At 41.3% G+C, this 15,979-nt stretch overlaps 1 protein-coding gene across 1 annotated transcript in view; it reads right to left on the reverse strand.

Annotated features, from left to right (window-relative positions):
* The window catches only part of wbp1la (WW domain binding protein 1-like a), a 40,476-nt gene extending 36,133 nt beyond the window's left edge, over positions 1 to 4,343 (reverse strand). The window contains exon 1 of the mRNA XM_048608950.1: positions 4,234 to 4,343. Coding sequence (XP_048464907.1) covers positions 4,234 to 4,260 — 27 coding nt within the window. The 5' untranslated portion in view covers positions 4,261 to 4,343. The remainder of the gene's footprint in view (positions 1 to 4,233) is intronic.
* Between the last annotated feature and the right edge of the window lie 11,636 nt (positions 4,344 to 15,979).

Genomic DNA, 15,979 nt, shown 5'->3' on the forward strand with positions numbered 1-15,979 from the left:
AAGATTTGAGAGAATGATACCAGGAATGAGACGCTTTAGTTACCTGGGAGAGACATCAGAAGATAGGATTGTTCCCATTAGAATAGGGAAAATTCAACAAGTCACTTCGAAGAGTTTGATAACCTCAATAAAGTGGAGTTGTTATGTCTGGCCAGAGATTTGAGTAACCAGAGGACACGTATTTAAGATAATTGGGTAAAGAGCCAGAAGGTAGATGAGGAAACTCTTAAGTGGGTCTTTATGATCTGGAATTCATCGCCTAAGAGAGTGGTGGAAGATGATTAAATTATAAAGGTTCAGAAGAGAATGGAATAAGATGTCTATTTGAGTTAAGTGCAGAGGAATGGGATTAAATGGAGATCTTTGTTAACAAGTTAGCACAGACCACGAGATGAATGGCCTGCTTTGAACAGTCACATTATTTTCTTTTTACAATTTGTTGATGGGATGTGGGAGTCACCAGCTGGGCCAGCATTCTGCATATGTTCAAATTTCCCTGGAGATAGTGATAGTGAGCTATCATCTCCAATCACTATAGTTCATTGAATCGAGGTACAGCCTCAATACCATGAGAGAGAAAGACTTGCCAGATTTTGACCCAACAAAAGTGAAGCAATGTCGATATACCTCCATTTGAGAACGGTGAGAAGCACACAGTGGTGCCCCATGCATCTGCTGTCCTTGTGCTTCTCGGCAGTAGAGGTCACAGGTTTGGAAGCTGCTATTGAAGGTGGCTTAGTGAGTTAGTGCAGTATATCTTGAAGATATTAGGTGCAAAGGGAGTGCCTGTGATGCCAAGCAAGCGGGCTGCTTTGTCCTGGGTGGTGTTAAGTTTCTTGAGTGTTTGTTGGAGCTGCATCCATCCAGGCAAGTAGGGAATATTCCATCACATTTCTGACTTGTGCCTTGTTGATGATTTTTTTCTTAATTCATTCATGTGATGAGGGCATCGCTAGCTAGACAGCATTTATTACCCATCCCTAATTACCAGAGGGTAATTGAGAGTCAAGCATGTTGCTGTGGGTCTGGAGTCACATTTAGGCCAGACCAGGTAAGGATGTCAGTTTCCTTCCCTAAATGACACTAGTGAACCAGATAGGATTTTCCTGACAATCAGCAGTGGATTTATAGTCATCATCAGATTCTTAATTCCAGATATTTATTGAATTCAAACTCCTGGGATTTGAACATGGGTCTCCAAAACATTATCTGGGTCTCTGGATTAACAATACAGCGATAATACCACTAGGCCATCGCCTCCCCTGGTGGGCAGGCTTTGGGGTGAATTACTTGCTGCAGAATTTGCAGCCTCTGATCTGATCATCATCATAACATTCGCATGGCTGGTCTAGTTTCAGTTCCTGTTCCAATGGTAACCTTGGGGATATTGCTTCTAAGAGTGTTTGTGTATTATTATAAACTGGGTGGCATAAATTCTCTCTCCTGTTGGATATTATAGAAGAAATAACTGAGGATAATAACAGCAGTCAGGGACAATGCAAAGGGTAGGCCTGAAATTCACCACTTAACCAGATAATTTGATGTTAAGGTGCTGTTGTGACATCATTAGGATGCTCATCATCTGCTTTCAGTGTCTTAAGTGAAAGTTAATGTAATGTGTGAAAATAGCCACAGACGAGAAAAATTCCCACCCTGATTTTTGTTTTTAGCATGGATAAAAAACAAAGTGTATCAAGTTTAATCACACCATAGTTAACATCTGCAGACGTGCAGCATAAACAAATACTTTCCCTAGATCTTGCTCAAGACTGACAACAATCAAGAGCAAAGAGAGAATCAGGCTCCAAAGTTTCGTCATGAGAGGAGTTACTCAAGTGGGTTAAATGTGTCAAAGGGACACATGCACATAACCAAAGAGCATTGAGCGGTGGTGAAAGTGTGTTGTGTGGGAACAGAACAGGACAGGAATGAGAAAAATGGGCAACCTGAAGGAGTCTAAACCTTCACAAGGCAGCAGGCAGATAACAACTGTGGGGGCAAGCCACTGTCTTAAATTTTTAAAAGTCCGTACGTGGCAGGAACTTCGGCCATTTCGATTTGCTTGTGTCTACGGAAAGATGAAGTGCTCTGTCACTTAAAGTCCATTAAGTCTGACCTTTATTTAAAAACAACAATTCCACCTGCTTGGCACACTTTTTAATTGTTTCCTTCCAGGAACGTATCTAACTGCCACTTGAATCCTTTTTTAAGCTGTGTCAATGTCTTCCCTACAATTTATTTCAAATCTCATTTACTCATTGAGTGGGAGAAACTGCTCTTGGTTTTGCTCCTTACCAATGTCCACGTCATAACAACTTGTCTCCCAGATTTGACTGTTCCACACAGAACACAATTCACCTGCATCAGGTTTTGCCAGTTTCCTCCCTAACCTTTTAAGAATCCTGGACCTAGTGGCCAAACACTCAGTTCAGAATCAGAGTGGTTGTGGGTTTAAGGAATTGCTCCAGAAAAATGGGCACACATCTTGTCTGTGGGAGCACTGCACTGTCAGGTAAGATATTAAATTGCACTCCATCTGTTCCTTTAGGTGGAGGGAAATGATCCTGTGACACTATCTCGAATGAAAGAGGAGCTTTCCTAGCACCTTAGTCAGCCTCTAAATCGTAGAAGAGAGCAAGGTGACCATTCCATCCACTGGCCTTGTACTTGCTCTCAGAGTTCTTCTAATTTGTGCCACCTTCCTGCACTATTCCGATACCTTGTGATTCTTACACATATCAATATTTATTCAAATCTCTTCAGAACATTAACGTATCTGCTCCCTTTCCACAACAAGTGCCCTGAAAAAGAGCAAGGCTGGTTATTTAACTCATTATGCTGGGGAACCTTGCTACTAGGCAAACACAACAACCAGTTGAACTATTTTCCGGAAATTGGATGTGGAATGCTTTGGGGTATCTTGAGCAAGTGGAAAGGGCTTCTTTAAATACAAGCCTATTCTTTCTTCCACAGTGCAAAAGATGGACTGGACTACTCTAGAAATGAATGGGACAATTTAAAAAAAAAAAAAAAAAAAAAAAAAAAAAATCACTTGTGGGATGTGGGCAATGGCTAGCCCAGTATTTATTGCCCATCCCTAATTGCCCCTCAAGAAGGTGGAGGGTGAGCTGTCCTCTTGAACTACTGCAGTCCATGTGCTGCATTAGACACTCAATGCTGTTAAGGAAGGGAATTCCAGGATTTTGTCCCAGCAACAGTGAAGGAACAGTGATATATTTCCAAGTCAAGATGGTGAGTGGCTTTGAGGGGAACTTGGAGGGGTGGCATCCCCATGTATCTGCTGCCCTTGTCCTTCTAGATGGCAATGGTCATGGGTTTGGAAAGTGCTGTCTAAGAAACTTCGGTGAATTTCTGCAGTGCATCTTGTAGATAGTATACACTGCTGCTACTGAGCATTGATGGTGGAAGGAGTGGATATTTGTGGATCTGGTGCCAATTAGGCAGGCTGTTTTGTCCTGGATAGCGTTAAGCTTCTGGAGTGTTGTTGGAGCTGCACTCATCCAGGGAGGTGGGGAGTATTACCTCAACATTCTTGATTTGTGTCTTGTAGATGGTGGACAGTCAAGTGGTGAGTTACTCATTGCAGGATTCCTAATTTTTGAGCTACTCTTGTAGCCACTGTATTTATTTGGCAGATCCACTCCGGTTTCCCTGTGACCCCAGGATGTTGACAGTGGGGGATTCAGTGATGGCAACAGCATTGCCTTAAGCGAGGAATAAAACAGAGCAAAATGATAAGTAATTATTATGGGAATTGGGGAGGAAGAAAGCAATGGAAATGCTAATACCAAGAGCAGCAAAAAAAAAGACAGACGTTAGGAGGAGCAAACGCCACAAACTGAACAAAAACAAGCCCAGTGCGAAATCCAAGTTATCCTCTATCACATGTGCAGTCTTTCCCAATTTGTTCAAACAAATGACTTTCACATCATCCTTACATCACAAATTTTAATAATGTTTTTTCTTGATTTATTTAAAATCTAACAATGCAGTATTATGGTTTGAGGCATTGGGGTCCCAAAGTCATGCATGGCAAACAAATATTTTGTTTCGACAGGGCAGGGCAATACTAACAAATGATAAAACTGCATGCAGATCAGGCATGAAGAGTAACTCAAGTCAAACACACAAGCTGGTGGAGGGGTTGTAACGGGGTAGGATTTGGATTGAATTGCAAATTCCAGGTGAAAAGCATAACATCAGCAGAATTACCTGTTTCAAACTCAGAAGGAAAGGCATACTGAACTCAAACCTGGATAAAGAAAGAATGAGAAAACTGAACTTCAGTCACACTTACACACCAACTACTTCCCAGCCTCTGCAGCCCTCAGCTCACTGCATGTGTTATTTTTTGACAGTTTGCAAAACAGCCAGAAAAACATCAGCCAATAGCCTCAGACAGGAATTGCGTAGGACACCATTGGGGATTGGTAACACTGGCAACAGCCAAGAATGAATGACATCACTGCACAACATCATCGCAACCACAAATCAGCTGTTTCACTATCGAGGGGCAGGAGTACAAAAACACGGCTGGAATTTATTTTGCAGACACCACCCTGTAATTACCGTCTAATACCCAAGAGCATAAACAAGCAAATGTCTTTAATGTCTGTGGCTATTTATGACTAAAAGCTAAAATATCGCACTCCTCTAAATGTTACAGCCATAAAGACCTAACCATTTCTATTAGTCATCCTCTCCACTATCAGCTCTTGCTTTCCTCCCCGCCTGTGCCTCTCACTCCAATTGTGAAGGCTAGGGAGCTCATCCTCCAACAAACTAATACAGAGACCATGCCAGTGCTAAATAACACAGTAAAATAAACTGTGGAAAACTTCAGCCGAGAGCTGACCTTTCCCTGTCAAACTTACAAAGGTATGGGTCAAAATCATGGCATTCTCTAGCTAACAGAAGTGCAGCAGTACCTTCACACAATAGAGTGGTTTAAAGTGCGGGATGTTCTTTGGAGATTCAGTACAGACTCAATGAGCTGAACGGCCTCTTTTTGCACTGTAGGAGATGGCAGCCCTGGTAAGCCATCTCAAGTACATCTAAGGTTTGTCAATAAATGCCAGCCTTGCCAGAGAGCTCATGATCTTAAGAAAACAAAAAAAAAAAACTGCATGGATTTTATTCTATACTAAAAGTACTAAAAAGATTATTTATTCAAACCTTTATATAAAAATCAACAATTGTCTTGTGTACCTTATTCAATAAATTAAAGGATTCCAAATTGCTTCAGTGAAGTTCAACAAATTCATAAATCATTAGGACAGGTGACCAAAGTTCCATTAAAGAGCTTTTAGAGAGAGTAATAGAGAAGGAGCAGGGGAGAGAAAAGGAGAGACAGAGTAGCAAGAGGCACAGGCAATGAAGGAACTGAAAAACATGAATGCTCTGACAGCAAGCATAGGTATCCAATAAATGTTCCTCAATAGTAACAAAAGCTTTCGCTGAAACTGAATAGAAAATTGGGGTGAGGAGGGACAAGCAATGATACCACATACCTTAAAAATTATTGTAGAGTCACCAGGAATTTGTAAAGATGATATGAACATTGTTTTAGAAAATCAATACATGTCCTAGCGACTAAATGTTCCTTCCTTTTCTTGCAGATTCGATCAGTACTTACTGTACTCACCTTTACATTTATTTTGCCAGATCCAATGGCTTTGCTGGAGTTCCAGGCTTCAGCCACCAGGTGGCTCTATAGATTGAGTCTTTGGAAGCATCACTATTTTGCTCAGAAGAGCATTCAAACACAAACCTTGGGGTTAACTTCAGAGCTTGAGAGTTTCCTTATACCTCTCATTTGGAACAAGTAGAAATGAGCTGGCCAAGATAAATTTACACTGGGTATTACATACGTATATCAAGTTTGGAAACTCCAAAGCGATTTCTTGTAAGAATTCTTCAGAAGTGGTAAAGGAGATCATAACCGGAGAACCAGAGGTTTGATAAAAAGGACCATTGAACATTAGTGTGCATTGTCTATAAGATGCACTGCAGCAGGGCAGCATTATGGCTCAGTGGTTAGCACTGCTGTCTCACAGCACCAGGGACCCAGGTTCAATTACAGCCTTGGGTGACTGTTTGCATGTTTCCCCCCTGTCAGCATGGATTTCTGCCAAGCGCTCCAGTTTCCTCCCACAGTCCAAAGATATGCAGGTTAGATGGATTGGCTATGGTAAATTGCCCCATGGTATCTAGGAATATGCAGGCTAGATGGGTTAGCTGTGGAAAATTGGGGTGGTGGGGGGTGGGGTTACAGGGTTAGGGTGGAGGGGCTGCACCTGGGTGGGATGCTCTTTGGGAGGTTCATATGCGAATTCAACGGGCCAGATGGTCTCTCTTTCTCATGCTGTAGGTGCTCCTTCAGCAGCACCTTTTCAACTGGTCACCACTAATATCTAGAAGGGCATGGGCAGCAGATACATGGGAACACCACCTCCTGCAAATTCCCCTCCAAGCCACTCACCATCCTGATTTGGAAGTATATCGCTGTCGCTGGGTCAAAAATCCTGGAACTCCTCCCCAAATGGCACTGTGAGAGTGTCCCTACACAAAATAGACTATATTAATTCAATGTGACAGCTCACCACCACTTTCCCCAGAGCAATTAGGAATTAGCAATAAAACTGTCATGCCAGGGATATCCAGATCCGAGGAATTAATAAGAAAATAATGAAATATTAACCTCACGAAGGCTCTATATCAATGTACGTGCTCTTGTTTTGCCATATGTCTGCTCCTTTGTAAAATAAGTTCAGCTAACAGAAAAGTACTTGGCAATAAGAAAAATTTAGCATGAAAACAGTGATCGATTCAAGTTCACTGGATGGTTGTTGAGCTCGATGTTCACCCAAATGTTTCCCACCGTGACCCCATTTGAGGTTTGAAATTTGGTATCATCCGTCAGTGAAGGCAAAGGGTTCTAGAGCTGGGAGTGGAGTAGAGAGTACAGAAATGGGAGGCAGATCCATGAGAGGGGCGGTGGGGAGGGGTGGAAGGGGAGAAAAGACAGACAGAGGGGGCGGGGATCGGAGGTGGGCGGGGGGGGTGGAAGACAGACAGAGAGACGGCAGGGGGAAGACAGACAGAGAGGCGGGGGAAGGAAGACAAGGGGGCAGAGTGAGAGCGAGAGGGAGAGGGAGAGGGAGAGGGGGCCGGGGGGGCGAAGGGGCAGAAAGGCTGATAATGCAGGATGGACACCATCAGAAGCTATGTTTATGGTGGGAGTTTTTAAAAGCAGATCCATTAGACAAAGACGTAAAGAAAGTCACGTTTCAAATGCTGTCAGTACTGGCCAATTTCCCAATACTTTAGTCTGTGTGGTTTAGTCCAGTCAATTGAGCACTCCTGCTATCCTGTACATTTCTGAAGCATAGCAGTCATGTCAGAATTTACCAGGTAGGCGTCACGGAAAGTCAAAATCAAAGACAGACATACATCATAATTATGACACAGAAATCAGCTTTTTGTCCCAACTGTTCTATGCAAATTCTACACAAACCTCTCTCCCCTCCTATCTGTTCTAAATGTATTCATCTCACTTTTCCTAAAATGTATCAATGCTTTTCATTTCAACTAGTCCAAGCGATGGTAAATTTTATTCGATAACCACCGAGTTTCTCCTACATTACTTATAAGTATATTCAGATCCCACAAATATAGTCTCCCCTACAAGTGGGAACATCTGTCTTCTCTATCAAACCCTTCCATGGTTTTAAATCCTCTTCAGTCTTATCTATCTTGGAGAGAAAAGAGCCAAGTTTATTAACATCCCTCAGTATAACCTCTCAGTCATAAATATGCATTTCTATAAAGCCTTTCACTAACTAAGATTATCTCAAGTCACAGAATGGCCAATGACGTGCTACGGAACTGACAGGGAATGGGACCAGAGCCGTAGAACAAAGCAATTAAGAAAGCATACGGTATCTCGAATATTATAAATATAAGTACAGATTACAAAAGCCATGACATTCTGCTAAAAGTATATAAATCACTACTAATGGAAGTGTGTCCATTGTGTGTCCCACTTTGGATTCAATAAATAAAACATCACTATAAAGCTATTCTCAGTAAGTGGTGCAAATAATGTTACCTACTGATTGCTGTAAAATTAAACACTATCTGGTTCACTAACATCCTTGGGAAAGGTCTGGCCTGGATGTGACTCCAAACCTAAAAGTGATGTGGTTGACTCAACAGCTCTCTGAAATGGCCTTAGCAAGGCACTCAGTTTGAGGGCAGTTAGGGATGGGTAACAAACATTTACGTTGCAAGCTCAATGAATGAATAAAGAACACAAACATTTTGCAGATGGCACGGATGAGATTTACTGAAGTGATTCTGGCGATGCAGGATCACAGTTACAGAGAATTAGGCTGTTCTCCTCAGCAGAGATGGCCAAGTGGACATTTGATAGGGATGTTTAAAATCACGAGAGTTTACGATAGAGCAAAATAAAGAGGAACTCCTTCGAATGGGTGATTACATTTCTGTCCCTGGTAATCAACGTCATTCACAAAAGAATGAAAGGCAGTAAGAAAAAAATTGTTTCTGGAAAAAAAAGTGGTTAGATTTGGAATGCATTATTGGTTGGTGGTGGAAACAGATTTAATAACATTTTAAAAAGGAACTGGATGATTACTTGGAAAAATGAGGCAAGAGTCAGGTAATGGAATTAATTAGATTTCGCAATGAAAGTTCCAGTATAGATTTGCTTGGCCGAATAGCCTCCCTCAATGACGCACTGTTCAGTGAACACAGCCATGTGAAAATTCAACTTTCTCACGAGTACAGACACATCCCTGGCAAAAATGAACTGGCAAAGTAAGATGGCGCACACAATCCAATGCTACAGCTGTTTGCAGTTTTGTTTTTAAGGAAGGACCCAAGTGGTGCGACTTTCTCCAAAGAATACAAGAAATGTTTTTAAGAAATACTGGTGAACTGTGGGCGTGGAGTCTCAAACTTCAACAATACAGTAGCAGACAGCGATTACTTACTTGGATTATAGCTGCTTCAATTTCTTTTTGTCTGTATCCAGTAGACATGCCTCCCTCGCTTCCAGGAGCCATGCCAGCTAACCTAACAAACCACAAAAACATGCCCATCTATTGCAGGGTTTAATCGAACATCACCACAAAGGCTGTAATCAGACTTCCCAACACACTGAGCTGCTTGTAAATGCCATTCATTTGTAATGTATTTAGCATGTGCAAGTCTCAAGGAAATACTTGCAGGGTTACAAGGAAAGACGGGGGAAATGGCAGCTCCTTCAGGGTGCTAGTACAGACACAAAGAGCCCAACAACCTTCCTCAGTGCTGTAGAATTCCAAATGACTCAAGACATACTAGAAAGTAGTTAGAATTTTTTCAAGAAACCTTACACATCACCTTTATAAAATTGCCAGTTACAGATAGCAACTTATTCAAAAAGACTAGCGTTGATTTCAGTTACCCTTCTTCAGAATGTTAACTGTTTCTCTCTCCACAGTTGCTGCCAGACCTGAATTTCTCCAGCAATTTCTGGTTTTTGTTTGTTTCAGATGACCAGCATCAACGCAGTTATTTGTTTTATGTTACTCATAGAAGCTGATATGAAATGTCTATAGATCTTATGTTTCTATGTGACCCAACATTCTCAACTGTTTGGGAAACAAACAGCTTTAACTTTTTGACAAAAGAAAGAGGTTTCCTGCTGTGTCCCCTGACTGACCCAGCTTTAATTTTATGTTCAAAGGAAGTAGCTTTTCTGCATCTACCCTGTCAAATCCTCTTCATTAGATACCGTGATTGGATTGCTGGTTCTTAAATGACCCCTGGTATGTACGTATGAGTGTACATGTGTGCGCAGTGCTAACTAATTGCCATGCAGCAGGAGACTGCTTTGATTTAAGTTTGGCTGTTGAAGCAGTCACCATACCTGGAGCACAGAGTAGGCAGGCTGTCTCTTACCTTTGGGTGGAATGCATGTGGAGGAACAATGAGATCAGCAACACAATCATCAGGTAGACTCACAGCTACCACAGCTGGAGCTCCAGGTGAGTTCAGAGCTGTTCAAGAAAGGTCTTTTAAAATATTATATACTGTACAGCAACAAAGAAGCAAACCTACCTCGCTGACATGTGCAAGGAAACATGCATTTCCTTAAATTATCAAAACATTTTTCATATCCTCAAGTGCTGTGGACATTTTAAGCATGTAATTTCATAATGGTGCTTCTTTTAAAAGAGGGTTGATACAGCCAGAAATGGCTGTGGATATAAATTAAGTGGCTGCATGGAGAGAACACCTACAGAATGTCACATCTAAAGATGTAGAGGGAGCATCAAAAGACAACGCTTCAAAAAAAAAAAAAGGGGGGAAGAGGCAAGTCAAAACAGATTGGACTGTGATTTCTTGCAATTACAAAAATAATGAGGGGCTGACAATCTCCTGCTCAACAGCAAGCCAGCCCCTGTGGATTATATCCCCAAACTGCACATGTTTTGTGCATTTTTTTAAAATGTCAAAGCACAAGGACAGGGATTAAAAAGACAGTTGCAACTCTACTTGAATGTGCTGGTGCGACTGAGTGGGCAAAGATACCCATGTGTGCTAACCCTTGGTTCAAGTATTAGCATACTGCGAAGTTCATAGTTAAATAACTAACTTCTAGTCATCCATGTTGCAATTAGAAAGGATTCTCACTGAGTGCTGGAAGACAGCTAACTAAACAAAAGGATATAGAAGCAAAAGGACTCTCTCACCCCTAAAGCTGGAATTTAGTCAGTCAAAAGGAATCAGAACAGAATCTCAACCAACCACAAAACTGAGAATCTTGAGATCAACTATTCAATGACCAACATAACACTAACAGTAACCTCCAGTCCAACGGCCACATGTAACTACCTACCCAGTGACTAATTCAGAGACAGATCTAAATATCACCTTATAAAACATTTTACCTTTTTGGACATGTTTCCTACTTGTAAGTAGCATTTCTAATTCTTCTCATGTTTAGTAATTAATAAATCCATTCTTAACTCAAGAAAGCCTGGTTAATTTGAATCCTTTTAAAAAGGAAGTTCTTTTGGGTCTGGGAGATTAATTTAAAAACAGGTTTCTACAAAGGAGAAAATCAATTTTGTTATGACCAACAAAAGAGGTGGGTGAATAAGGGTAGTCAGTTTATCCCTTCTCACCCAAGAGCTTAATGATTTGGGGCATTCCAACAAATACGTAACAAACTGGTATTCTTGCCTGGCTTCTGGGTACAACAATGTGCAACACTTTTAGTTTAGATTATATAGCTTCATAGTACAGATGGGGAGTCTATGCTTACTAATCTATTTGAAAAGGGTTTAACTAAAAGATACAAAAACAGAAATTGCTGTAAAAGCTCAGCAGGACTGGCAGCATATGTGGAAAGAAATCAGAGTTGGTCCTTTGGGTCGCATGAGCCATCCTCAGTTTTGAGGAAGGGTTGCTTGACTCGAAACGCTAACTCTGATTTCTCTCCACAAGTGCTGCCAGACCTGCTGAGCTTTTCCAGTAATTTGTTTTTGTTTCCAATTTCCAGCACACACAGCTCCTTCCATTTTCAACTAAAAGGTGTTCGAGAACAACCGAGTTAAACCTGACTGCAGAGGGATGATCTATGTAAGTTGTCAAACTTTAATCTTTTAAGCTGTGCCACCAATCTGTACAAGCTATTTTCATACTTCCTCAAATAAAGTATTACCAGACATTTGCAATCTGCATCAGACCATGAACTAGCACTTAGAAACAGTGACAGCCCAGCTTTCTTGACACAGGCTGGTTCCTGAGATCAACAGGATCTGAAGAAAATCACGTGACTGAAGTTTACAATCTTAAGTGTTATTAAACTTTTAGTAGCATTAATTGAAGATGGAAAACACTACACAGCAACGTTTTTAGCTAGATTTATCTTCAAAACATCCAAAAGATGCACCCTCCCTTGCTACTGTCCTCCTTCCTCTTAACACCTATCCTTGTCTTTTGCACTTTAAAAGAAATTTTAAACTGAGGGACTTTATAGTCCAGTAAAATTCAAAACTTCCACAGCTTTTCCTTGAACATTAATTTTCCACACAGTCACATATATAGAGCACTGTGAGGCCAGCAGTTTTCAAATATTTTTTGCTCTTGCAATAACTACTCCCCACAACAGAAAAAAAACTTCCAAGGTCATCAAGATTTGAAAACCGTTGTAGCATTTGGAAATATTTTGCAAAGTATTTTCCGCCATGTCCCTGGATAAAAATAAAAGGAGCAGCTTCACTGATGGGAAATACTTCTCTGACCTTCAGCTTCCAACCTCTTTTCTCGGTCACATCTGTTTTGACAACATTGGCCACACAAGCCACACTCTAAATTCTGAACGTACCAGCTTATTTTCACTTATGGGAAATGAATGCATACCATTAAAAAAATCAAGTGCCAGCATTGTTTTACTTATTTGCTCTCAGAGACTCAAAGCTACAGAATTAATCTTTGCAAAATATTTATAATATTCATCCTTCAGTCATCATCATAAAACAGATTATCTGGCCATTCTAACATTGCTATTTGCAGGAGATTGCAATATGCAATCTGGCTCTTGTACTTCCCAAATTATTACAGCAAATCCACGTTGAAGAAGCACTTCATTGGCTGTAAAGCACTTTGGGGGGTCCAGTGATCAAGAAAAGTGCTATATAAAATGACCAACCTTAAGCATCAACTTTTGTTATTAGGTTTACTAGTTTAGCCTCAGTGGTTGGAAACCTTTTAGGAAAAAAGGTACTTCAGGGCAAAACAGTTGGTTAAGGGAGCAGTAATTAGGGAATTCCAGCAAAGACCTGTTCAGCCAATCCATGTTTAATTGCCATATTGGCCAAACCATCAGACACATTCTTTCTAGAAAAAAAAATTGTTTGAAATTGCTGCGCACCTTAAAATCATAAAACCCCTACAGTGTGGAAGCAGGCCATTTGGCCCATTGAATCCACAATGACCCTCCAAAGAGCATCCCACCTAGACCCATCCCTACCCTATGCCTGTAACCCTGCTTTTTCCACGGCTAATCCACCTAACCTACACATCCCTGTACACTATGGACAATTTAATATTGCCAATCCACCTAACCTGCACATCTTTAGACTGTGGGAGGAAACCGGAGCATCCAGAGGAAACCCACACAGACACGGGGAGAATGTGCAACCTTCACACAGAGAGTCGCCCGAGGGTAGAATCAGCTCGGGTCCTTAGCACTGTGAGGCAGCAGTGCTAACCACTGAGCCAAGGTGCCTCTCCAATTCGGAATATTGGACCATTGCACAGGTCACTGGCATGTTTCAGGCTTACACTTAGGCACCAGTAATCAACAGCAACCCAATGCAGTTAAAGAGAAAAGGAGGTTTTCCTATAGCACAGGATTCAATTTGAAAATATGCCAACGAGAGCATGAAAAAAGTGTAACCAGAAGACACTTTCACACTACTCCAATTGAGAGAACGGTTATAGGAAGAGGCAAGAGCAAGCAAAATAGCTACAGCTCAAAGATGAGGTGAGAAATTGGATACTAGATCACAGAAAAGAAAAGGAATTTCTGTATCCATTAAACGCTTAGATGTCAACCCACAAGAAAAATTGACAGTAGAATGCAGGACATCTTGGTATGTGAATAGACACAGATTAGGCATACATACTAGAACCAGAATGCATCAGAAGGTGCTAGACAGAAATAATGAAAAGATAATTGAATTTTATCGTTCACAATTTACACAAGGGCGCAAGAACAGGTTTTGAATGTTTAAAAAAGCAATACAGACAAAGCTCCACCACCTGACGATCCATTGAACAAGAATTTGGCCATTAAAAGCATCAAAAAATGTCCAGACATGAAATAATACCCTCTATGCCTTGGCACAGTGATCGAACAGAAGAGAAAGAACTATTACTGATCTTTTAAGAGAAAAATGACACCAGAGGTAAAACTTCCACACAAATAGGTATAGGTGTAACGATGGCTAGAGAAAGCCTGGCCAAACATCCAGGTGGTTTTCTGAAAACAATATGGCTGAATAAAGCGCGAGACCAGTTCTGAGCACGAGAAGCAAGACCCTGGAACTGAAGGTTTTGTGTAAGGCCATGGTTCTGAAAGGGTTGGTGCTGGAGACTGCATTAAAGTTCCACACAATCTGAAAATGTCATGCAATCTTAAATGACAGATCTTGGAGGGCTGTGGGATTGAAGCAGTTTTATAACAATGGGCAGGAAAAGGTCATGGGGGCAAGTTGAAACTCAAGAGTACAACGTCCAACGTGCTATATAAATAAAAAAAAAGAGTTGTTAAATTTGAACTAGTGTACTGCATTATTAATTACATTGCACTTGGAATCAAAATCATCTGCCACCACTCTCACTGCTGGATGTTCTACCTTGACATCCCTATTCATTTCACTGCGCCACACACTGCTCTGACCTCCTCCATTGCCTTTAGTGAAGAAAATGCCAGGCACAATTTTCAACCAAATTTTCAAAAGCTGCTACGCATCAATTTCCTCTCGTTCAAAAACTCTGCCTCCTAACACACTCTTCAATTGTCGAGAGAAGGTACACTGATATTTGAAATATTGGGAGCTAGCATGAAAGAGGAGTCGAGGCGATGGGGAGATCAGCCATAATCCTATAGAATGCTGGGACAGACCTGAGGGACTCAAATGACTACTGTATTCCTGCTCCTACCTCTTACATTCGAAAGGTCAAGAGAGATGAATTTACACAAGAGAAATCAAGCTGGCTGTCAATTACTGTCAAACATGTTAAGTCAACACTTCAACACAATGCTGAAGAGATGCTGTCCTTCGAACAAGATAGATATTAAAGTAGACCCACACTGGCTGTTTAAAGTGAATGGTAATGTTTTCTCAATGAGGAGAAACAGTGTCTCCATGTGCACTCCTTCAGTGACATTTCCAAAAACTAATCAACTGGTAACCCATCTCAGTGCCTCTTTCTAACACGGTGATGGCAAGTGGCTCCATTTTTGTTTTACCATAGGACCTGGCCACATGAAAAGTTATTAAATACACTTTAGGGGGAGCTAATATGGTAAGGGTATATATTCTAAATGGCAGAGTTTTGAAATCTGCAAAGAGTTTCTGTTGGCAGTGTACACTTATCCATGAAGGAGGCACGGTAAGTTGAAAAGGTGGCTACAAAGGCATTTGCATTACTTGGAATTATAGAGGGGCACAGAAAACAACATGAAAAAGAGACCACTTTATATATCGCTGGTTAGACCTTGAGGGAAGCGTTGTAGGTAATTCTGAGCACCTCACTTCGGGGAAGTCAAGCCATAGGTACATCACATTTTGCATTTCAGCACTTTACAGCCTCTGGCAGTTCCACAACTTCCCATCCGCGTCTTGTTTGTGTCTATTGACTTTGCTCAACAGAGTAGATTGTAGAAATTTCTGAAGGGTCCCTATGACCTGAAACGTCAGCTTTCCTGCTCCTCCGATGCTGCCTGGCCTGCTGTGTTCCTCCAGCTCCACATTGCGTTATCTCCGACTCCAGCATCAGCAGTTCTTACTTATCTCAGAGCAGACTCATTTTCACACATATTTTTAAATCAATTACCACCATTAGCATGCTTGCCTTTTTGGTCTCTCTCTGGGCACGCTCACCATCTGTTCCACCCGCTCCACCTCCCCACTCTGTCAACAGCACATAAGAACTAAGAGCAGGAGTAGGCTGTCCGGCCCTTCGAGCCTGCTCCGCCATTCAAGATCATGGCTGATCTTTTCATGGACTCAGATCCACTTACCTGCGTTCTCACTGTATCCCTTAATTCCTTTATTGTTCAAAAAAATCTACCTTATCTTTAAAAACGTTTACTGAAGTAGCGTCAACTACTTCACTGGGCAAGGAATTCCATAGATTAACAACCCTCTGG

This window comes from Rhincodon typus, chromosome 20 (assembly GCF_021869965.1).
Source record: "Rhincodon typus isolate 14 chromosome 20, sRhiTyp1.1, whole genome shotgun sequence".
NCBI classification, from domain to species: domain Eukaryota; kingdom Metazoa; phylum Chordata; class Chondrichthyes; order Orectolobiformes; family Rhincodontidae; genus Rhincodon; species Rhincodon typus.